General features: G+C 35.4%; 1 protein-coding gene across 2 annotated transcripts in view; it reads left to right on the forward strand.

Annotated features, from left to right (window-relative positions):
* Positions 1–26,482, forward strand: part of LOC150097045 (guanine nucleotide-binding protein G(s) subunit alpha) — a 320,682-nt gene that overhangs the window by 190,542 nt on the left and 103,658 nt on the right. For both annotated transcript variants that reach the window (XM_090408599.1, XM_090408598.1), the window contains exons 7-8: positions 3,386–3,459; positions 17,324–17,503. In XM_090408599.1, the coding sequence (XP_090264725.1) occupies positions 3,386–3,459; positions 17,324–17,503 (254 nt within the window). The remainder of the gene's footprint in view (positions 1–3,385; positions 3,460–17,323; positions 17,504–26,482) is intronic.

Genomic DNA, 26,482 nt, shown 5'->3' on the forward strand with positions numbered 1-26,482 from the left:
CCTCCATACTTAAGTATTTCTGGTCAGATATCATCTGCTTCAGCTGCCTTTCCACATTTCAAATTTATGTTGACTTTTTCTACCTCAAGTATTGATATGTACTCCTCATTGAATTCCTCTTGAAAATTTTCTAGTATGGTTCTGTCACCGCTTGATTCATTTTAGAGTCTTTCAAAGTAATCACTCCAGACATCTAGGATATCCGGGGTGCTTAAGGGTCAAAAGCTGTATAACTGAGAGGAGACCTACTCATAGCCTTTAAAGGAATGCGAAGAACCGACCAGGGCTTCTGACCTAATGTCCAGTCCTCACCTTCTCGTGGTGCACCCTGTTGGGTATCTACCTGGATACTGAGCGAAAAAGGATGGGCTGGCAATTTGGGATTTAGCTGACCAAATTGTATTCTTACTGAATTAACCTAAATACAAAATGATGGTACAACATGACAGAATTTCATGCTGGCTGGGGTGCTGCCAGTTAAACAAGGCCCCCCAGTGTTTTTGTCAGAGAACCAGGAAGAACAGCAAAAAGTCAGCTACTGGAACAAATCCTGAAACACATCTCAACTCAACATCACCAGAGTTCAAGATTGGTACCATCAATATAAGAAACCTGAATGGCAAAGAAATGGAGCTAGCTGAGGAATTTGATAGGTACCAGATCGATATAATAGGGGTGACTGAAACAAAAACTGGTGAGATCTTTCTGAGCAATAAATATAAAATGTTATATTCAGGCAATGACAATCAAAGAAAAGGAGTAGCCATAGTATTCAACACTAAATACGAGGCTAATATTCTTGAATGGCAGGCAGTGTCAAGTAGAGTGATGTGGTCAAATATCAGAATGGAGAACTGGACAATGAGACTTATTTGTGCCTATGGTCCCACAGTAGGTTCTACTAAGGTAGAAGTGGAGGAATTTTTTGAGGCTTTAGAGAAAGCGACTGGCACAATGAAAAAGGAAAAGTTGGTCCTTGTTTGGGATCTAAATAGCAGAGTAGAAAATAGAAAATAAATATCAAGAAGGTGACAAAATTACTTTGAGAAATTGCTAAATGAAACAAGCAGTGATAGCACAGTGGTAAAAAAAACACTCAGCAGGCATACAGTCAGGATTAGATATCTATACTTGAAGTAGAAAAAGCCATTGAAGGCTTGAAATGTGGAAAGACAGCAGGAGTAGATGATATTATTATTATTATTATTATTTTTTTTTTTTCACCTCCAAGGAGTCCAAAGACTCATCGAGGGAGGGCATCTACTCTACAACTCTGCTTCCACCACTCAAAATCCACCAACTGACCGCAGCTACACCAATACTATCTGCCACCGACCACCACCACCACTGGTATTTCCACAGACAATCGCAAACATCCATGCCCAAGGCGGGATTCGAAACTGCAGCCTCTTGACTGGAGAGCTGACACGTTAACCACTCGGCCAGCCAGGCTGCCATATTGGACCAGAAATGCTGAAGTATGTGTGGTATAAAATTCTTACAGTGGCTGCACTGCATAGTTCAGAAGGCCTGAACAGAGGGACGAATTCCCGATTATTGGAGTAAAGCTCTCATAGTACCCATATATAAAAAGAGAAATAAAACTGAATGTGAGAATTACAGAGGTATTTCCCTACTGAGTGTTCCTGGCAAGATCTATGCAAGCATACTTGAGAAATGGTTGAAAAGAATTGTGAAAAAAAGCTTGGTGAAGAACAAGCTGGATTCAGGCCAAATAGAGGCTGTCAGGATCAGGTCTTCATTTTACCATAAATATTCAAAAAATCATGGGAATATAACAAAGATCTGTATTTAAGTTTTGTATCGATCTGGAAAAGGCATATGAGAAGCTGCCAAGAGAGAAACTTTTCAATACACTACAGTTATATGGCGTCAGTGTTGCATTATATCAAGCAATACTTAGTCTTTATTTGAGTTGTAAGTCAGAAGTTAGAATTGAAGGAAGTACAGGAAGATGGTTTAATGTTAAATCTGGTGTGAAACAAGGATGTACATTTTCCCCTCTGTTATTCATTATCTATATGGATCACATTAAGAAGGAAAGTGGTATTAAACATGATATCAAAATTAGAGATGTTAATGTCAGCTCTTTGCTTTATGCAGATGATGTTATACTTCTAAATAAATCTGCTACAAGCCTGTAAGATTCCCTGACTAAATTGAATAACTGTTGTAATAGATATGGTATGAAGGTCTGCACTAAAAAGACAAAGACAATGAAAATAGACGGAGTCGTTGAAAATGGCAACTGCATTGTGAATGGAGAGCCTGTGGAACAAGTAAAACATTTCAGTTACTTAGGCATGATTTTTAGTGAAGATGGTAAATTAAATATCGAAATAGACAACAGAATAAACGAAGCTGGTATTGTCGGAAGTCAATTGAATAAATTGAAATGGAATAAGAGAGAAATTAGTTGGAAAACTAAATTAGCTGTACACAAGACAGTGTTCGAACCAGTTTTAACTTATGGATCCGAGAGCTGGGTCAGAAGTAAAACACTTGACCAAAGACTAGAGTCTGCAGATATGAGAGTCCTGAGAAAGATTGGAGTCATGAACAGATGGCATCAATGGCAATATCATATTAAAAACGAGAATATTAGGAAAGAACTTGACATTTTCAGCATCCAGGAATGTGTTAGAGGAGCTAAGCTCAGGTGGTATGGTCACTTAATGGGAGAGGAAAGATTAGCAAAAGAAGTGTTCTCTGGCAGGTTGGCAGGAAAACGACCCAGAGGAAGATCAAGATATAGGTGGATTAATACGGTGCAAAGTTCCTTAGACGATGGAAATATAAGATCTGATAATGTTGGAGTCTTGACAAGTAACAGACTGATTTGGAGGAAAGTTGTAGATAGTAAGTTAAGAATGATGTAAATTTTTCATTAGTACTATCATGTCCTGTTCACCCTTTGAGGGTACTTGGCAGGAATTTGATGATGATGATCTAAGATATCCTTATCTTCAGTTTTCATGTCATCACTTTTATCATCTTTGATTCACTTCATCTCTATATTTACAGCTTTCTAATGCTTATATTGTTACACCACTAATAATTTTATTCTTTCTTATTCTGATAAAGATGGTGTTATGCTAGTCATCTTAATTAACAGAAAATGTGGTTATTTATTCATAAATAATTCATTTAAATATGAATTCTTAGTTTATAACTTCTGTATGCTCTATATCTAGAAATAAGAATGAAAAAAAGATTTTCAAGAGATTCATATGTTAAAAAAAAAAAATGAGTATACCCATCACAATAAATTGTCAGTCTAATAACTTAAACGAATAATGCAAGATAATTTTTGAGTGATTTTTATATTACAATTTTATTACAGTGTATTAAAATTTTTCCTTAGGATATTCTGCGCTGCCGAGTTTTAACCTCAGGAATTTTTGAAACAAGGTTTCAAGTTGACAAAGTGAATTTCCAGTAAGTAGTGCTTCAATTGTGAAATCTGTATGATATATATATATAAATTCAAAAAAAAAAAAAAAAATCAGCTAATGCCTTTTTATTCCCATATTATTATTATTATTATTTGACACCTCCAGGGAGTCCAAAGACTCATCGAGGGACAGTGTGCCAACAGCATCGAACGATTGGACCCCTTCCAGCTACTAACCGTGCTCAAACTTACTTAACTGAGCCATTAGTATCAGAGGCTCTACCAATCGTATTGGTAGAGCCTCTGATACTATAGGGATATTGGTATATAGGGAGTAGGTGAGGCCGTTTAGCCCTATCTAACTTTTGGAGACTGAGTGGGCAGTTCAATCTCCACTGGCAGCCAGTATTGAGTTTAGAGATCAGACAAAAAGAACATGTTGGTGATGTAAACCACAGCAGAAGTATTTCTTCCGGCTTAGCACATCATTACTGTACGTTTAACCACACGATAGAGTGGCAAAACAGCTCCATGTCATATTTGGATGATGACTACAGGCATTGTTTATTCAAGGAAGCCATAATAGTGTTAATAACTGGTGGAAACCTCAACAGAAATCAGGGCACTATTCTAAACGGTTCGTGGAAAAACCTGATCCTCTCTCTAAATCCATCTGAACTACAGCTAGCCAGTAATCACATTATGCGTTCATAACAAACACGCATTCATGATAATGAATAATAACAATAAGTCCGTTCAGTCTCTGTCACGCGAACGTGTAACCTTAGCTACTAGATTGCCGACAATGTTTTTATGTTCCTTTCAATTTGCATTTACTATTTTTTATGCTTTTCCGTCAATGCCTTGAAAAAGTTTGACAGTTTGCTTGCAAAACTGGTAGGCAAAGAATGTAAGCTGTTTGTACGCATTACAATATGGTCAGTATTAAAACAATAAATTTGTATGTTTAATTTAAACAGCAAAGTTCGGTGCATGGAATGAGAAAAATACAGAAAGGCCAAACTTTTGAACCACCTAATGTTCCTTAAACGTTGCGTTGAAGGGAATTCTCCATCATTCCAAAGTTCCTCATAGTCAGAGGTCATATCAATTCTATATCAGCTAAAAAAATTTATCTATGCACTTCATTGGAGCTGGTAAGAGAAAGGATTCAATACACGAGGTATGAACTAAATAAAAGTGATGTTAATTGTCGTAAGTTCTTCGATGACATTTCTAACAATTTAGAATATACCATATGGAACCAAATAGATCAAATGATACAAAGCAGTTATGAAAAAACTTTCAAACTTTATATAGACAAACAAATTAGGAAATTCAATGAACTTTACGAGAAAAAATATCGGACACAAAACAACCTCCCAGACGTTAATAAATTTAGTTTAATCCTTTATCCAAGTGTGTACAAACAAAGTTTGCACCTGAAAGTATCTTCAGGACTGGGGTAAAGTGGTTCAACACTGGGCAACTCCTTGCAAAGGTGGAACAAGCTACCAACACTCCTATCTCAGTATCTCCTATAATGCAGAATACATCTCCTTGCGGATATGTATAATGTTATGCATTAAGGGAAGGGCTACTGCCCAGACTAGTTTCGACCTTTATTGAGGTCTCTTCAGTGGGAGTCAGGCCCAAGTGCAGATACCAGGCAGAAGCATTAGCAAGGTCATCTCCTCCTATAGGAGCTGCCAAACAGTGTGCCACCTTTTTATTAAATTCCTATGGATTTAGAGAAAGATGTTGAAAGTTTATTTTTCACTTGATCAGACTATAATAAATTTAGTTTAATTTATCCTTTAGTTTATTTAGTTTATCCTTTATCCAAGTGTGTGCAAACAAAGTTTGCGCGTGAAAGTATCTTCAGGACTGGGGTAAAGTGGTACAACACCGGGCAACTCCTTGCAAAGGTGGAGCAAGCTATGTTTACCACATGATAGAGTGGCAACAGCTCCATGCCATATTTGGATGACGACTACAGACATCGTTTATTCAAGGAAGCCACAATAGTGTTAATAACCGGCAGAAACCTCAACAGAAATCAGGGTACTATTCTAAACGGTTCGTGGAAAAACCTGATCCTCTCTCTAAATCCATCTGAACTACAGCTAGCCAGTAATCACATTATGCGTTCACAACAAACATGCATTCATGATAATGAATAATAACAATAAGTCCGTTCAGTCTCTGTCACGCGAACGTGTAACCTTAGCTACTAGATTGCCGACAATGTTTTTATGTTCCTTTCAATTTGCATTTACTATTTTTTATGCTTTTCCGTCAATGCCTTGAAAAAGCTTGACAGTTTGCTTGCAAAACTGGTAGGCAAAGAATGTAAGCTATTTGTACGCATTACAATATGGTCAGTATTAAAACAATAAATGTGTATGTTCAAGTCTTCTTGTATTGAGATTTTTCTTTGGCTGGTTCTAGTTGCTATAAAGGCTATAAAAATGGGTTCTCCACATCCTTGGAATGGTTAGGTATAATTTTTGTTCAGATTTGGATTATGTTTGAGCATTTCACATGATTCTTTAAATTTCCTCTCAAACCAGGTTTTGGTGTGGTGTAGGGACTTGGTACCTTTCCCGTGTGGACAGACTTATGTGTTCGTCGAACATGTTGTTTATTATTTTAATGGTATAATAGAACACAGAAACTAAGTAAATAATTAATTTATTAACTTGATGCTGATATTACTAGGACTCTAGTAATATATGATAGCGTTTTTTTTTTTTTTCAGATAGAGGGCGCCAAAATCAGGACTAGTCTTTGTGTTGCTGCTACAATTTTGTTTAAGTACACCATGTTGTTTTAGTCTCGCATATTGTGACAAACAGTGTTTTTGTGCTCTGAAGATGCTGGTTATAATACCAGCGAAATATCAGCATCAAGTTAATAAATTAATTATTTACTTAGTTTCTGTGTTCTATTATACCGTTAAAATAATAAACAACTTGGTACCTTTCCAATCAATTCTGTGGTATGTTTGGAGCGCATGGTCAGAAAGGCCGGTTTTTCCAAAATAGAAGTATTTAATGTGTTGTTTGTGTTCCTCCTTCCTAATTGGGATGGTTCGCCCTGTTTCCCCTATGTATTGTAGATTACATGTGCATTGTATTTTGTAAATCCCTGGGCAGGTGTGGAAGAGGATCTTTGGAAGAACTGAGTAGGTGTCTTAATTTTGTCAGGGGTTTAAAGGTGGTTTTGATGTATTTGTGTAGATATAAGTTCTGAGGAAAATTAGGATAGTGAACAGTTGGGTTTAATGGCAGAATCATGTTAAAAATGATTTTGCCATTAAACAATTAAAAAATGGAAGGAACTTGACACAGCATTCAGGAACAGGAGGCCACATCTAATCTTTAGTAGTATGGTTACTTAAAAAATTGGGAGAGGAAAGGTTAGCAAAACTGGGTTAGAAGGATAAAGAACCAGAGGAATCCCAAGATTTAGTTGGATTGATGCAATAAGAAGTGCTTTAGAAGGCTAAAATATAAGATCTAACAATTTTGCAGTCCAGACAGATAAGGGATGAATTTGGAGGAATATTGTTGATAGGAAGTTAGTAGTAATGTAAACATTTTTGTGTAAAGCTATCATAGTATCCTGTAGAGTCCTTTAGGGTACATACCAGGAATTTGATATGTACTTTATTTTATTTCATATAATATCGGGTTCAAGGCTACATTGTGAGTAGTTGGTTTGTTTAGCACTCGTGAAAAATTGGTGATTTTTTTTATCGGTTTTTATTTTATTCAGTGGCCTTTCAGTATGTACATATACTGGCCACTGAATTAGAAACTTGGCAGAAATTAGTGGTTTTCATATTGTCATACAACTACCAATACTAATTCCCTGCACATAGTTTGGTGAGATATGAGTCAGGAACATTAAATGCTTTGGTCAATTGCTGCATACAGGAAGTTCTCCTTATCCATACAAGCCTTATCAGACAATGGTGATCTCTTGTTTCACAGACTGTCTTAGGACCACAGTTATCTCTCTTAGAAGCAATGTGAGTTATTTTTCCACAGCCTGATTAAGCACCTGGGATATCTCACATTTAGAGAAACCACTCAGTTCTGTTGTTTTAAAAATTGTTGACAGACAGGGCTCCTACAATAAGCCGTATATCGAGCTCCAAAAAATCCTTTGTTTTTTCCCATTGTGATCAACACTATTGATGATTACTGACCAGCAGCATTCTTAAATAGTTGCCTAGAATACTTGGCAATGCACATGACCAAGTATTCTTCATATATGCTGCGTAAGTGACATTTACATACATCTGCATAAAGGTTTGTAATTCAGTAACCAGTATGCGTAGTATATTGATGCTGATTTTTATGTTTTTATAGTATTTGATGTTTTCATAACATATGTATTTTTGAGATATGGACCAGAGAGCATTGATTTGAGGAGAAGCATTAACATGATGTCAGAGAAAAAGAGTTTCAATATAAATGATTAGAGTATTTGTTGGGTTAAAAGTATCCACTGTCAATTACAATTTACTGTGGATACTTTAACCCAACATTTTTTTTTTGGTTAGAGTGTATTTTTAGTATATCTTGTCAGTGTCTTTGTACTGTGTTATGATAATGTTGGCTGTCAAAGACTGTTTGCTGATATGTTGTTGCTCAGCCTGCCATCATTCAAGGATTACATTTGACATTACATACTGGATGGATGAATTGATGTGAATGGATTTTGTGGCATGTTTGTATCTCGGCAGCTAGAAATGTGACAAATAAGAGACCAAGAAGTGCATATCTGCAAAAAAATGTAGGTGATGGGAGGAGTTTAGTAACATTGATGTCAGCATAGATTTAGGTGTCTTTGATAGCAGTTTGTCAGAAACGAGTGAATGGATGAGTAGCATAATTGAGGGTGAAGAAGATGAGTGTCACGTGGAAATAAATATAGTAGATTTTGAGGATGATAACAATTCTGTAGATGAATCTTGAGCAAGAGTAGGTTGTTTGGAGAGAAATAGAGATGCTGAAAGAAGTGCTGGTCTGGTTGGCTGAGTGGTCAGCATGGATGTTTGGTATTGTCTTTAGGCATGGTCTGCCAACCCAGAGCGGCTGTACTGGTGAAACCGGATGTGGTCTTGGTGTTCTGAAATCCTGATTTGTTGTTCTGCCTGTTTGGCCAAAGTAGGACAATTTGCAGCTGCAAGGGACCTGGTATACACCAGGTAGGTCTAGGGGAAGTGGTTGGTCTTTGGTAGAACAGATAAGGGATGCCAACTTTTTATATGGTCTGTAACAGGAAGTAAGGTCATATTTTTTGAGGATATTGATTATTTTCTCAGAGGTGCCCTGGATGTAGGGGATGGTGATAGATTTAGTGTAATCTTTCTTGTGGAGGGGGGAGACCTACCTAGTGTATACCAGGTCCCTTACAGCTGCAAATTGTCCTACTTTGGCCAAACAGGCAGAACAACAAATTTCAGGATTTCAGAACACCAAGACTACATCCGGTTTCACCAATACAGCCGCTCTGGGCTGGCAGACCATGCCTTAGATACCCACCATAGAATTCGTTGGAAGAAAACAAAAATAATACACCGCAGCAAGTTTAAATACAAAAGATTATTCAAGGAATCTTCAGCAGCTCTAAAAAACGTTCCTAACCTCAACAAATTTGGGTGCATGAAACTACCCCAAATTTGGGAGACTTACATTATGAGAACTTCAGCCCAACTGCCAAGACAACCAAATTAGCCCGCCAGAGGGCACCATTAGGACTTTAGGAACAACATTAGTTTCTTTCTTTCTTCCTCATTTGCTTTTGTTAGTGCCTGCATGCACATACCATATTTTATGTTCCTGAAGATGGCAACGTGACGTTGCCGAAATATAGAAGTTATTCATTAAAGTTACCTTTAATTAATATACTTTATATGCGTTGTTAATTCCCTAAACTAATTACCAGTTTAAAATATTAATTCAGTACTATTTCCTTTTTGGATATTGGCAAAATTTATTTTTATGCTGTGCCAGCCAATATCCTATAACAGAAGAGACTCTTGTTCAGGGAAATAATTCTAAATTCTAAAGGGATACACACAATAATTAATCTTACTCTAGCGGCGTGCAGATTCAGTAGATTTAAATTCAGTTACATGTAAAGTATGTAAAGAAAGGCTTAGGGTGTTGTTCATCATCCATAATAAAGCTTAATGGTATAACCAATACCAAGAGGAAAAAATACATTTATTAAACTCATTAAAACCTTAAAAACTTAAACCTTATCATGTCCAACCACCCCAGATATGTGGGATCCCTAAAATTACAAACCCCGTACTTCCCCATTTGTCCATTAGTAGATAGCATAGACAACTCCACCTCCAAACTTGCTAAATATTTATCCAGATCACTTTCTTCCCTTACAAGCAACCCTCATCTATTAAAAATTCTCTACACTTTAAAACATTAAAGTGACATCAGTTTTAATATCACCTCACTTTTCACTAATGCACCTTTGACCCTTCACCTTGTCAAGCCACATCCCCCTTCCCCGACATAATTGAATTATTCAGATTCACTATACATGCAGGTTATGTGAAAAGTAACCTGCAATGGTTGGATTCCATCCATCATCAGGGTATATGGATTATTGCTGTTGTGGCTTTCGCACATCACCCATTCAGAGTCTTTATGTTGAAGCAAATGAACCAGCTCTATCACTTCGATGGAAACAGTTGTCTCTTAATTATGCCCTAACAATAGTCTCTCCCAGATCATCCTACATGGACTAGTCTCTTTTCTCTGCACTGGGAAGCTCAATACCACACGTTTCAAACTGCCATACATCCTTTTGGTATGCATGTTAAAGAGATGTAAAGTTTCGATGTTACTAAAATAAATTATCTAAAAACATCGACTTTTTACAGTAGGAATTCACCTGAATTTTCTTGTACAAATGTATATTTTAGTTCTCTATGTAAAGCCATCTGTATAAAGAGCAAAATAAGCCCAAAGGGAATTAACTCGCTTATTGTTTAAGAAGGGATATAGAAGTATTGAAACCAAGAGCATTGCCCGAAATTCGGCATGTCTTTTGAAGGTTGTTTACAAGACCCGTTGCACGTGACCTTCAAGGTCAATATTGAAAGGGCACGGCGCAAATCAAAAAAGAAAGGCCTGTAGGCAAGATTGAGGCAGTAAAGGGAGGAAGTAAGATTGTTGGCGAATTTTCGAGAAACATTATACAGGATTCTCCAAACTACTAGCAAGACTCGCACAGGGATGCTAGGGGTCCCAAAACTTAATCAAAGGTGCAGGGACTCTGGTGTATAAAAGGGTTGATTTAGAGATGTGAAGAGCTTCCTTTTCTTCTTCATCCTGAGTGAACCATCCACGAGAGATTGAGGATCCAAGAGGTGTAAGTTCCAGAGGGGAGAGTGGAGAGACCCATCCACCGATGTCATTCCAGTCACAGCTAAAGATATCCGGAGGCGATAGTTAAGGAGAAATCTTGCCGTAAAGGTCCTGTAGTCGAATAAGTCCGACCAGGCGTATGCAGAAATCCTTCGACGTGCAGTTCAAGACGCCAGTACGCCTACCCTATATCCCACATGCTGCTACGACTATTTATCGGTGCCCCGATGTTGCTTCGAGGAGAATTCCAAAACACAGAATGGAGGGGAGAAACCCCACTCAAGCGCCGGAATAAGAAACCAGAAGGACAGAAGACATGCAAGATAGGAAGAGACCCATGTGAGTCTACATTCATTTATTGTTTGTGAATTAAGAAAGAATTCCCTATCGAACTGCCAAATTGTCTAGTTTAAGGAGATAGTATTTAGAATGTTAATATTTCTTGTAAATGTGTATAATCGCAAATGAGTGAAGCATGAGCGCAGCTAATTTCCATTGGGGAAAATGTTGAGCTGTTGAAATTTCTTTAATGAATTATAGATGTACTTACGATTGAATTACACATACAAGATAGGAAGAGACCCATGTGAGTCTATATTCATTTATTGTTTGTGAATTAAGAAAGAATTCCCTATCGAACTGCTAAATTGTCTAGTTTAAGGAGATAGTATTTAGAGTAAATGTGGGTAATCGCTAATGAATGAAGCATGAGTGCAGTTAATTTCCCTGGAAGCAAATATTGAGCTGTTGAAATTTCTTTAATGAATTATAGATGTACTTACGATTGAATTACACATGCAAGATAGGAAGAGACCCATGTGAGTCTACATATTCATTTATTGTTTGTGAATTAAGAAAGAATTCCCTATCACACTGTTAAATTGTTCAGTTTAAGGAAATAGTATTTAGATTGTTAATATTTCTCATAAACGTGTGTAATCGCAAATTAGTGAAGCATGAGCGCAGTTAATTTCCCTGGGAGAAAATATTGAGCTATTGAAATTTCTTTGATTGATTATATGTGTACTTATGATTGAATCTTATGATAGAGTATGTTCTTGATATCATACCATTGGAATGTTTGAAACTCAATGAGGTGGATTGTATAAATATATTTGCCTAGATTGTGATTAAGTATTTGAAGGGAATGAGATTCTGAGAGGTATAATTGTATACATGTATGTTGTATTTTGATAGATACTAAATTAGGAATGTTAAGTGCATCTAACGATTTCATGTTATAGGCATAACTTACTGCCATTTGTAATATAGAGTATGCTTGTTGAGGTGTGAGAAATTGGATTGTGATTAAGTGTTTGAAAGGAGTGAGATTCTGAGAGATATATTTGTAAACATGTATGTTGTATTTTGATTGATGCTAAATTAGAAATGTCAAGCGCAACTAATGATTTCATGTTATAGGCATAACTTACTGATATTTGTAATATAAAGTATGCTTGTTGAAGGTCTAACTAAGTAAGCGTGAGAGAATTCAATAGAAACCAAGTTGAGTGATTGAGAAAGACTAAGAATTACTTTTCATAAATAAATCTTGTGATTTCAAGTGATATGTATAATTATGTGATCAGAAATTAAACTTGTTATTGTTGATAAAAAAATAGTTGTCTGATTCAATCTTTTTGCAATGCACTGATCCAAAAACGACTATTTTGGACCTGATAGCGAAACCCCAATGGTTAGTAGTGATTTATGAGTAAATTGTGCCATGACTGCAAACCTTGGCTAAAATAGGATATAAGTGATTAATTGATCTACTAGGGTATAAAAACTTACTTTTGCCTATAGGGGAATTTCAGAGGTGCAGTCTTCAATCAAATAAATATCTGGAGATCCCAGGCAAGAAAAATTATATTTAAGGTAGAACAATAAAGAAGGGAAATAATAGGAAACGAATAATAAGTTGAAGAAACATTTAAGGTACAAAAATATATGTACCAAACAAACCTCACAGTATTACAGAGACTATGCAATCTCTTGGTATAAATGTTGACAACATTGCCTACACTAAACATAACGGTGGATGTATACTTAGCAGTGAAGGTAAGCTTCCTGTAGAGAGAAAAATGCAATATTGCCTGCAGAGTTAATGGATTGCTAAAGTTTCCAAAAAGGGAAGACTGTTATCAGATTCATGTTCAGTAGTGAACCTGATATAGTGTATAAAGAGTTTAGGGAAAATGGAGTTAAAAAAGTTGGCTTTCCAGATGCTTAATGAAGTAATTAGCCAAAGCAGATGAGATAGGATTTCCCATGGCTATTCCTTCTATTTGCTGATACAATTTGTTCCGCCATGTGAAGTATCCTATTGATGGACTGAGACATTTAGTAGAGATTTCTGAGTTGAATTAAGTATTTTTATGCTAATTAACGTCATGTAATTTAAAAACCAGAAAGCCAATAAATATCTTCAAAGCCACCAAAAACCTTAAACTTTTATAATCTGTAAAGATTCCAATATTGTCTAATTGTATATTTTAGTCTTCTTAAACACCTTCTTACTGCACCAATCCACCTGAATCTTGATCTTCCTGTAGGTCTTTTCTTGCCATCTGGACATCAAATATTTGTTTGGCTAACCTTTCCCATTCTATTTAAGTGACCTGAGATTGACTCTGCTCACACATTCCTGAATACTAATAATGTGAAGTTCCTTCTTGATATCTTCATTTCATTATGATGTCATCCAGTCTCCAGTCTTGATCAACTGTTTTATTTCTAAACCTGCTCTCAGAAATAAGTTTAAACTGGTTTTAACTCTGTCTTATATATAGCTACCATGGTGTTTTGACTAATTTCTTTCTTATTCCATATAAATTTATTTAACTGACTCCATATCCTACTACTTTTGCTGGTATGGTAGAGAGCCAACTGAATTAATAAATATATGTGGGGTGGGGGGGAGTCTGGCCAAGGCTAATTCAAGGGAATTTTTCTGCTATATGGCAAACAAGAAAAAGAATAATTATGACAGGTTGACACTGGTGAATAGTCATGGCAGCAGAGTGGCCATTGCAAAGGATATATTGGAACTATTAAATGAGCACTTTATCAGTGTATACCATACTAGTGTAAGTGATGCTGTGCAATATATAGAAGGAAGGCAAGTATTAGGAGAATTGGAAGTGAAAGAATCATATGTGTATCAGGTGTTGATTGGGTTAGATGTTAATAAATAAGGCCATGGGAATCGATGACATATCACCACCTATTCTTAAGGAATGTGCACAACAGTTAGCAATGCCATTGACCTGGTTGTTTAATGAAAGTTTTGCAGTGGGTAGGGTTCCTAAGGAGTTGGAAGAAGGCTTTCAATAGTGTTGAAAGTTTTTTCACTTGGTTATACTACAAATTAAAGATTCCAAGAAATTACATTCTTGGTTTCATCCTTTATCCAAGCATAAACAAAAAAAGCTTGCACATGAAGTTACTTTATAACTGGGCTACTTGTATATAGACTTCACATCAGTTGCCTTAGTATCCCATAATGCAATGCATATATCCAGAGTAGTGGCCCTTCCCATTATGCATAGCATTATACATGTTCATAAGAATATGAGCGTTGCATTATGGGATACTAAGCCAATTTATGTGAAGTCATCAGCCTCTATATACAAGTAGCCCAGTCATGAAGTCGCTTCATGTGCAAACTTTGTTTGCTTACACTTGGATAAAGGGTGAAACTAAGAATAATTTCTTGGCATCTTTAATTTATAGTATAACCCAGTGAAAAAACTTTCAACATCTATCTCTGATCCAGAGTATTTTAGTAATAAGGTGTGACTACTTGTATATGGAAATATGACTTCTGCATTACTTCAACCTTGGTATCACTTCTTGGTCTGGCTCCCACTAATGAGACTTCAGTAAAAGTCAAAACCAGTCTGAGTAGTGGCCCTTCCCATGATGCATAGCATTATACATGTCCATAAGGATATGGACATTGCGTTATGGGATACTAAGGCAATTGGTGTGAAGTCATTAGCTTCTATATAGAAGTAGCCTAGTAGTGAAGTTACTTCATGTGCAAACTTTGTTTACTTATACTTAGATAAAGAATGAAACCAAGAATATAATTTCTTGGCATCTTTAATTTATAAGGCAAAATAGTACCACTCCACAACTATGGTTCTAGGACAGAAGTTTCCAGTTATAAACCAGTCTATATAACTGCAGTTGTAGTCTAATCTTTGTTAGAGAGATTGGATAGGAATAGAATACAGATTAGGTTGATGGACATGACATTCTTTATGATGGTCAGTATGGATTGGATTTATAAAGGGTATGTCTTGTTTTAGCAATTTACTTGCATTTTATGATAAGGTAACAAGTGTGTTAGATAAGGGAGAATCATATACAGTGATGTTCTTGGACTTTGCAAAAGTGTTTGATAGATCACTATATGATAAGTTGGTGTACAAGCTGCAGAAGATGGGAATATATAGTATATTGGTTAGATGGATCAGAGATTGGCTCTCTGAATGATACCATCAAGTTGTGTATGATGGAGGAGGGTAACCAGTGGTGTGCTTCAGGGTTCTGTTCTTGGGTCCCTGCTGCTTAACTTGTTTTTAAATGATATATCATATGGATTGATTGAAGATCTTTAGTTGTTTGCTGATGATGCAAAGTTGGAGAGAATTATAAGTAGCACTACTGATGTTAATTCCTTTCAGGAAGATTTGAATAGACTTTTGCCATCGGCAGAGGAGTGTGGTTGCAGTTTTAATATTAATAAGTGCAAGCTGTTGCCTTTTGGAGTGCAGAAATATAAGGCTCTGTACTATATTGACATGAGATTTGGTTGACAGTAGACTGAATTTGAGATAACATATTGCAAGTATTGTAAAGACTGCACATCTTAATGCTGCTATGATAAGAAGTGCTCTAACATGTAGGGATAAGGAAGTAGTTGTGCCACTATAAAGCACTGGTCAGACTACGCTTGGACCATTGTACTCAGATTTTATCACCTGGTTTTCAGTGTGATGTGGAAACATTGGAAAAGGTCCAGAGATGAGTGACTAAGATGAATATCAGGACTTTGGAATGCTGCCTATGGAGAGAGAGAGAGATTGAAAAAATGTGGATTGCAGAGTTTCGTGGAGAGGAGAAAAAGAGGTGATATGATAGAAATGTTTAAAGTTTATTTTTTACTTGGTTAGACTATAATAAATTTAGTTTAATCCTTTATCCAAGTGTGATACTTTCAGGCACAAACTTTGTTTGCTCACACTTGGATAAAGGATTAAACTAAATTTATTATAGAGATGTTTAAGTTAGTAAGAGTATTTTACTGGTATAATCCAGAGAGAATTTTAAAAAGAGTAGAATGCGAAAGGAGAAGAACCAGAGTATTTCTGGAAGCTGTATAAGAGTGTGGTGAAGGAGAGGTGTGAGGAGTAGATTCTTTTACATGGAGAATTATCAGTGAATGGAACACATTACCAGAATACGTTGTTAATGCACAGAGTGTTAAGGATTTTAAGATTCAGTATGATAAATATATTGTCAGTTATATATAGAAAGTAACATAAAACACGTCCCCTCTTATTTATCAAAAGAAACTATTTCTGCTGCCATTACTGTTAAGATAAAGATACCAAGCAATTTTAAACCTGGTTTTACTCCATTTTTCCAAGTAAGCAAACAGACAAAATGTCAAGTTTGCGCCTGCAATTTATGCAAGACTAGCTGATCCCGCAGGTAGTGCAAGACCAAGGCAACTTGTGGTAAAAGTGGAGCAAGCTCTGATCACTAATCTTAATATTTACCCTTAATGCAAAAAACACATCTCCAAGAAGGGGATGTGTGATGTTTTGTATTAAAGGCAAGGGGCCACTACCCAGACCGGTTTCGACCTTTATTGAGGTCTCATCAGTGGGAGCTAGGCTAGAAATACCAAGATTTAGTAATGCAGAGCTTGTAAGTATTTTACCAAAACAAGTTACCATAAGGTGTTATAACCTTATTAAATAAAAATCTCGGAGGAGATATAGATGTAGAAAGTATTTTTAACTTGGGTATAGTTATGTTACCACGAGTTGCCTTGGTCTTGCACTACCTGTGGGATCAGCTAGTCTTGCATAAATTGCAGGCGCAAACTTAACATTTTGTCTGTTTGCTTACTTGGAAAAAATGGAGTAAAACCAGGTTTAAAATTGCTTGGTATCTTTAACATGGTATCGTTAAGAGCACAGGCAATTGGCAAATTTAGTGCCCTAATATCCCACAGTGCTTCATTACTTGTAAACAGTTTATTCCTTTATGATTATGCAGCTCATATTATGTTTTTTAATGGTGTAAATTTTAATTTTTATTAGTTTTATCATTTAAGATACATTCTTAATTTATGTGTATTTTCATTTTTAATTTTAAATCTGCTAATTTAAAATACACATTATTTTGTAATAATGTTTAAAAAATGTATTACTGTGTCATGGGTGTTTAAAACTTTAGCATTATTGTCATTATTTTGTAGCATGTTTGATGTGGGTGGACAGCGAGACGAACGCCGAAAATGGATACAGTGTTTCAATGATGTCACAGCAATCATTTTTGTAACTGCATGTAGTAGTTATAATATGGTATTAAGAGAAGATCCTAATCAGAATAGGCTTCGAGAATCCCTTGATCTTTTTAAGAGCATTTGGAATAATAGGTAAGCACTTTTATAAATAATTATGTGTTCATTAGCTTTAGTATTCAGTTTATTTTAACAAAGCAAACAGTTTTAGAGGTTGAGATTTGAGCATTATTTGATTTGTCCACATTTTGTACCTGGTACCATATCTTTTTTCACAGGTATGATACTTGCCTGATTTTCACTACTCATAATAAAAATCTCATGTGATAAATCTCATGTCATAAAAATCTCAATAAAAATTCAGTGCATTTCCTAAATTCTCTTTGTGTAGAGGTTGTTTTGTAAGACTTCAAGAATATGTGTCCCCTTTTCCATCAAAATCTGTATGGATTTTCTCTATAATCTGTGAAAGAAATTTTACATTAGCTGCTAGATATAAAAAAAAAAATTGACATCATTACTATAGCACCAAAGAACCAGTTTGTTTGTCTTGTTTGCTGTGAAATTAGGGCGATAAGAATCTTCCACAGTTTCCAATAATAAATACCTCTCAGAAAGTATGGCATGCATTGTAAAACTGATTTTCTGGTCCTGCCCTACAATAAGCTTTCAATAAGTTTCTCTCTCTCTCTTTCTCTTAAGAACTTCATTGTCACCACTACAATCCCATTTGTCAGCATTGTCATTGGGTTTATAGCAGCGTTGGAAGATCCAAGGATAATGTAAAAAAAGTGGGGACTCTCATGTAAATTATCCCTATGTGAATGTGTGGAGGAGCAAGCTATGGCTCACTGCTTGAACTTAGGTTATGTCCCTTTAGTTGTACAATGGATGATTTGATTAATGTGACACCTAATGCTTGTGATCTGGCCAAATTCTGGGCAGCAAAAATTTGATGGACCTTCTAGTGTGCTTAGAATGTTTATGATGTAAATTGTGTTATTTTTCTTTTCTTTTTTAATTCCAATATATAATCAAATTTATTTATGTGTATTCGAACTATGTTGCTTCTGACATGAATAAAGTAAATTGGGCTTATAAACTTGTAGAGTTTTTGCATTGGGAATTTAGATTTCACAGCTTAATAGTCATATTACTGTTGGTGTTTGTGCATGAAATATTTTTAAGCTTCATACATAGTGCAGCTAAGCTAAAATCCTTTGTCATATTTTCATTTCTTTCTTTCTTTTTTATTTTTGACACTTGTATCGATGCAAGCATAGCTATACATTTGTCATTCCTATCACATTCATTTATTCATATCACAAACTTGCTATAATGTAAGATAGTACATTGGACCAAACTTGATGGTAGTACATCTGGAGACCTCAGCTTCTCAGTCAGCTAATGCATAATCTCATGGTAGTTGGAATATAATGGTATTTGGAGGGCACTATTGAGGCTACATTATGGCAACTCTTGGTATAAAACACATTGACAAGTCTTCCCTCCTATACTGCCTGCCCTTACTCTCTGAAAAAAGGACACAAATGATTACATAATACTGCAGTCTGAAAAATCTCTCATTAAGAACTATACCAATATAATAAAAAATAATAAAATCCATGTAATAAAACAAAACAGTAAAAATTAACCTCCTCCCTTTCCAAAAAATATTTCTGACATTCATGGCTGAAACATAAAGGATGTGTACTACTTTGAGGCATCCAGAAACGTCCTGTTGCTAAGCGAGCCTATAACCATAGTCCACTGAATTGTCCAAACATTCTTGCATGATCGATTCTGACACAAGGTAGTATGAACTGAATACTCTGCCAGTAATAATCAAAATTCCCCTGTTTTTGATCTTACAGGTGATGTGGTGATATTTGATATGTGGCTCAAAATTCCTTAGCACTATTCTGTTGCATTCATTTACTGTCACTTTCTGAATTCTGATCTTTGACTTTTCTCTCTAAAGGTTGATTATCTGTAGCACAATATATACAGTGAGATTATCTTCCTTGGGGACTTTGAATGTCCACAATCCCAACACTAGTTTCCTTTTCAAATTTCACTGACCAAATTGAAACAGATGCTAATGTATCTTGTTAGCAGTGCATTAGATCAGTGTTATCCACCTTACCCACTGAAATACCTGATAATCCTCACCATCCTCCCAGTATTTTTGATCCAGAACAGTTCTTTTTCCAAGTATAGTGGATGTTTCTCCACTATACTTGGAAATAACTTAAATTAATGTTGCCAGAGTGAGGGCCTTCATCTGTCATTGTGCTCAAACTCCCTGCTGACTATCCAAACTTGGTTTTTCCACAAGTGACTCCAGCTTCATAATCAGTGTGCACTGCAGCTTACAATAGATACAAAAACCCACCAACAAATGCAAATTGATCCTTGAAAGACACAATGCAGAAAGTTCATTTTCTACTGAAATGGCCATTGGGAGAAACTTTTCGACACTTCCAGATAGTGCTATAAATCCAATAAAAATAGACTTTATGGGATCAGTCTACTCACCTAACTCTTGTGTAGATGATCAACAAATTACCTCCTGCTATATTGACAACAGTATATATTTCTGGTTTTTTGCCAGAAAAACATAAACATTAGAAGAATGTTGAATACATTAGAGAAACACACACACATCTGGTCCTGATGGTATTCTTTAAGTTGTGTTCTAGAATTACCAGCCTGGTTCCGAGTAGTTAGCATATCTGCTTTCCATCGAAATACCTGATCATCCTCCCAGTATTCTTGATCCAGAACAGTTCTCTTTCCAACTATATTTCTAGTGTATATATATATCTCTTTCCAGGTTGACACTGGTGGATAGTAATGCAGCAGAGCGGCTGTTGCAAAGGATATAGTGGAATTGAACGAGCACTTTATCATTGTATATCATACTAGTGTAAATGATGCTGTGTAATATATAGAAGGAAGGCAAATCAAATTTATTAGGAGATTTGGAAGTGAAAGAATCAGATGTGTATCAGTTGTTGATTTTGATTAGTGACCTAAGAGAATGCTGTTTTGTGCAGAACAGCATTCTCTCAGATCACAATCAGGTCAGTTTCTACTTTCTCATTCAAATGCACTCGGACCAAATAACTAAAATTAGAGTTTGAAAACAAGAACCAAACCTTGGAGATTTGGTTCTTGAGAACCAAACCCTGAATAAAACAACTATGTATTTTACATACTATGGAAAAGATTATATAAATAAAATTATGGAAATAAAATATTTCCATTTTGAAAAATATATACATTATAACATTTTTCCTCTTCGGCTTTTTTATCATTGCTTAGAAATTTCAAGTAAAAGAGAGACACAAAGTTTGCTTCATTACAGTTAATCCATTAATAACTTTACAAGGCTGGATGCTGCTTGATTTTGATCTATGAAAAATTCTGAGGTGGTGTATTGAGTTGTTTGAGAGAGAAAGGGATTTGTTTGTTTTTTAATCCAAGTACCAGTGAATTTGTGAATCTCCAGATTAATACTTTTTTGTTTGTTTTTCAGTAGTGTAACAAAGTAATTTGATGATTTGCAGAATAATTTCATGGGGAAAAGTGTAGATTTAGTTTGTTAATTCATTTTGTCACTAGAGTTCAAAAACCAATAAGTTATGTAATGAGTGTGAAAAAAAAGAAAGAAAGATAGAATGGGAGAACGGTTCAGTAATTCCTAAATGAAAACAAAAATACTCTAAACCATAAGAGCAATAATATGTACAGGGTGTTCGGGATAAATTTGACAGTTTCGTAAGGAAAAAGAAAATCTTCTTTGTATCTATTAAATTTAATGAATTGACAAAAAAACATTACAGGCAGAGTTAATTACAATACTATCAACAAGATTTACTCAAAATAACCACCATTAGCATCGATCACAGCTTCAATTCTGCTTCGGAACCTCGAACAAGCTGATGCTACAGTCTCCCTGGGAAGGGCCGCAAAAACTGTTTTAATTTTATCCATTAACTGGGCTTTTGTATTACTGGAAGTGCGATTGGTGTCTTTTTCAACTGTGCCCCATACAAAATAATCCATGGGGTTAAGGTCTGGGGAGTTTGGAGGCCAAACACTGGTGAAGTCGTAGAAATTTTCAGACAACCATTTTTGACTTTTCCCAGAGGTGTGGCAAGGGGCCGAATCCTGCTGCCATACATACGGCCTACCATTGGCTACCCTTGTTATCCAGGGCTTGACTACAGTTAGCAACTCCACGAACAAAGCCCGAATTCCAATGCCAGGGTTCTTCAACACCTGTTCCTGCAGATTTGCGAGGAATTCTGCTGTACGAACGCAATCAGATCGTCTGCTAGGGATCTTTCTTCTTGCTACATCCTCGTAGTCACCATTGCAAGTCTCTAGTTCATGCCTGATTGTTTTTACTGTATTCAGGGAGCATTGGGCAGCAGTCGTAATATCCTTATTTTGATGGCGGGCACGAATCATCATGATACAAGTTATTCTCTTCCATGATTCAGGTGGGTTCCAGCTATCCATCCTTTCTGACATCTTGTATATGAATGAAGAAGGGTCCAAACTTTTAAATGAAGAGAAGTGTGTGTTAATACATGTAACTTACGGAAAAATATAATTAATTATAAATATGTCAAATTTATCCCGAACACCCTGTATATGTAAAGTATACAAAATTTAACACATAATTAAATAATGATAATAATAAAAAAACTCTGCTAACACTTTTTAGTAGATGAGGCCATTTTAGTCCTATCTAACTTTTGGGGACTGAGTTGTAGTTTAATCTCCACCAGTAGCCAATCAGAGATGGCTGACAAGTGCCGACATCTCGTAGTCCTTAATCCTAACACTATATTTATTGTCTGAAATAGCGTGGGTTCTGCAGTTGATTTTCTTGAGTTTATGGGACAAAAAAAAAAGTTTTTTCCAGGAGTTAAAACTGCTTGCCCCTGCCAGAGATGAACCAACTCAGGAAACAGTTCACGAAAGGCTTAGAAAAAAATTCCTCTAGTCAGCAACTTGAATTGAACATAGATCTTTCTTTGGGAAACCTAGTGCTGTGGAGTGCAAATCAGTGGTGGCCATTGAAAATTTAAGTGGGGGTGCTGCATATACAAAATAAGAAAAATAATTCATTTTTTCCTAAGCAGTAACCAATTTATTAATAAGTAAATTTACATATTAAAAAATTTGCTTTATTAAAAATATTATTTGAAAATAAAATCCATTCTTCTATTTTTGCCTTGACAAAATTTTTCAATAACATTTTCATTAAAATTTGTAATTTGCGAATTCATGTTTTTTTTTTTTTTTAATTGAAATCATAAACAGTGCTGTCAACTGTTCTTGGTTCATAGTATTCCTTAAATTTCACCCTTTTTAAAGTAGAAAAACATGCTTTGACATTTTTCTTTTATTCTGTTTATATTTGTAAAACCACTTTGAGTCGATACAGTATCACCTCCAAAAAACAAACAAGGAAAATATTTCTAAAGTAAAGTAAAAATAAAGCATTTCTAGTTTTGCAACCACAAAGCCATTTAATTTTTTGATACCACTCACTGTTAAAAGATCTGATGTATTTTTTATTTTTACTTATTCCTTCCTTACTAATAATAATATCTGGAGTAGGATGACCTTTATTTTTTATTTCTATTTTTTCATGTAATGATAATTTTTGAGAAAATATCATTCTTTTCATATTTTCAACAGTGACACTTATCATAATTCAGCCTTGTATCTATAATAAATAAATAATTATATGTTATTTTAACAGAATAAAATAAGATTTATCAAAAATATTTCACCCTCACCACAAACACACACCAATAATGAAAGTTTCGTATCTCAAAGAAATAACACTCGCAATCATACAATTTATCTGTGGCAACACTCCTCATTGAGCAGTGTCACAAGTGGAAACGAATATCGGCGAGTCTAGCCGCAACTAACTGAACATGAAAATTCCGACACAACGTTAGATCGCAGTGCATTTGTTTCATAATGTAAAGCGTTAATCAAACAATTCCAATTATTAACTATTCAGTCAGTGTTGAAACATAAGCTGTAACCTTTAACATGTTATTGCATTTATATAATGTTGTAGGCATTGTTATTATTTATAAACACAAACAAAATTTAATTTTTTCCTTTGGGGGGGGGGTGCTGCAGTGTCGCAGTGCTTATGTACAAGCCATCACTGGTGCAAATGCCACTTCCACTGAGCCATACAGACTCTTTGAGATGCATGCTCATATACCAATTATTATGAGATGATTACTCAGATTTAGTATTTGAAACTATTGCAAAAATTTGTCAAACTTCCAGTTTCAGTTCAACTATATTCATTTCCTTAAAGGAACAATATGTCAAAATTATATACTGCAATAACTCTTTGACTTAGTGGAATTCGATCAACTTTGAGATTTAGGAAATGTACTTGAAGCTACTTTGTACAATTCAGTTTTAGTTACAACTGTCTCGCTTTCACTGGAAAATTTTGAGAAAGAAGTTTCAATATAATATGAATGAATAACTTTATCTGGATGAAATTTAAAGAAATTTTGTAACAAATTTAAAGAAAATTTGCAATGCCAAATTCATTCTACAAAATTCGTTCTACCAAATTTAAAGAAAATTTGGTAGAATTTTCTTTAAACAGTGAAGTAGCAAGTATGCTCACAGAATAATATTGTAAAGTAGAATGAAATCATTATTATGAGTCTCAATAACCACCTACTTAATTGTTAGGTATTGTTACCAACACTTATAAATAATATTTTGCTAGAAAATTATTCAATCAATTATGAAAGAAATTCATCAAAAAATTACCAGTTAATTGTTTTGCTGTTAATTGCCTTTGTGATGAATTGTGATATAATGAATTGTTGTTCAATTAATTATTCATTTGATGAAATGCCTTTTCAATGAATTGCCATTAATTAAATTGTGATTTGATTAATTGTTTATTCAATGAATTACATTTTTAATGAATTATCCTTCAATGAACTGCCATTCAATAAACTGTCTTTCAGTTAACTGTTTTTTGACGAATTTTCTTGAAACCAGATATTTGTGACTCTGAGTTTCAGATGAATTTCATCATCTGCTGTGAAACTACTGCCCTGCTTATTAAAAGATTGAAGTGCTTCAAAGTTCCATGTTTGGTCTCTAAAGCAGGATTTCCATCATCATCAGTTTCCTGATATATATATCCCCAAGGCATGTTCAGGTTACTATGACAGCTACACAATTAAGTTTACATTATTATTATTCAACTATCAACAATTTTCCTTTAAATCAATTATTGCTTGTTAACACTCCAGTAGTGTCTAACACTACCGGAGGATGAAATACCTAACATTTCATCCTTCTAAGGCACTTCTGACCAAATCAATCCACCTAGACCTTGATCTTCCTCTGGGTCTCTTTCCTACCATCTTGGCATCAAACATCTGTTTTGCTAACCTTTCTTCATCCATTCTATTTAACTGACCTTTTATCAGTTCTGCTTACACATTCTTGAATGCTAATAATGTCAAGTTCCTTTCTAATATCTTCATTTTTAATATGATTCTGCCATTGATGCCATTGGCTCAGAACCCTCATATCAGTGGTTCTAGTCTTTGATCAAGTGCTTTATTTCTAACCCAACTCTCAGATCCATAACATAAAACTGATTTAAACACAGTCTTATATACTGCTAATTTAGTGTTTTGGCTAATTTCTCTCTTATTTCATATAAATTTATTCAGCTGGCTAACCACCATACCAGCTTTGCTTATTCTGTTGTCTATTTCTAGATTTGACCTTTTCATTAAAAACTGTGCCTCAATAGCTATAGGATCTCCATTCAGAGTGCAGCTGAAGTTTTCTATGTGCCTGCCTATTTTCATAGTTTTGGCCTTTTTATTACTGATTTTCATGCCAAATTTGTTACAGCTGTTATTCAGTTTAGTTAGAGAATCCTGGATACTTTCCTTCATAATGTGATTCCTATAGATGATGAATAACAGTGGAATTAACGTGCACCTTTGACTCACACATGTTTTAATATCAAACCATCTGTACCTCCTTCATTTCTAACTGTTGACTTATAACTTAAATATAGACTAAGCATTGCTCGATATAATGTCTCATTTATACCATATAACTGTAGCATTTTGAATGGCGTTTCTCTTGTTGCCTTATCACATGCCTTTTTCAGATCTACAAATCTTAAATACATATCCTTACTATAGTCCCATAATTTCTCATCTATTTATCTTAAAGTGAAAATCTGATCTTAAAAATCACTATTTGGCCTGAATTTGATTTTCTCTTCTCCAGGCTTCCCTTCCACAATTTTTCTAATCTGTTTCACAAGTATGCTGATATAAATCTTACCAGGAATATTCAGCAGAGGAATTCTTCTGCAGTTCTCACTCTCAATTTTATTTCCCTTTTCGTAGATAGGTACTATTAGATCTCCACTCTAATCATCGGAAATTCAACCATCTGACCAGGCCTTCTGAATTATGTAGTGCAAGCACTATAAAACTTTTATACCTCCTTATTTCAGCATTTCTAATCAAATCTTATCTACTCCTTGGTTATACTATAAATTAAAGATACCAAAAAATTATATTCTTGGTTTCATCCTTTATCCAAGTGTAAGTAAACAAATTTGCTCATGAAGTATCTTCATGACTGGGCTACTTGTATATAGAGGCTAATGACTTCACATCACTTGCCTTCAAAGCACATGACCTTACAGACATGTATAATGTTATGCATTATGGGAAGAGCTACTACCCAGACTGGTTTCACTATATAAGTGAAGGGAAGTCTCCAAAAACTCAGATGATCCCCCCCCCCCAGATCACTCTAAACTCAGTAAGTGTGAGCAACCCACTCAACGACAGGCCTACCCTTCCACAGGGAGGAACCCTCAGCAGTGGGTCTACCAGTGGCAGGCTCATCCCCCACCACTGAGCAGAGTCATGGGCTCAGCCGTGGCCCCACTCAAAGATAGGCAAAAACTTGATCCTGATCAGAGCCTCTCGTATCTCAGGGAAAGGTCCCCTTCCACACTTGGGCACATCAGTGGGAGCCAGACTCAGAAGT

This window comes from Typopeltis vanoorti, chromosome 18, assembly GCF_054136105.1.
Source record: "Typopeltis vanoorti isolate ZY-2024b chromosome 18, IOZ_Tvanoo_1.0, whole genome shotgun sequence".
In the NCBI taxonomy this organism is placed as follows: Eukaryota; Metazoa; Arthropoda; class Arachnida; order Uropygi; family Thelyphonidae; genus Typopeltis; species Typopeltis vanoorti.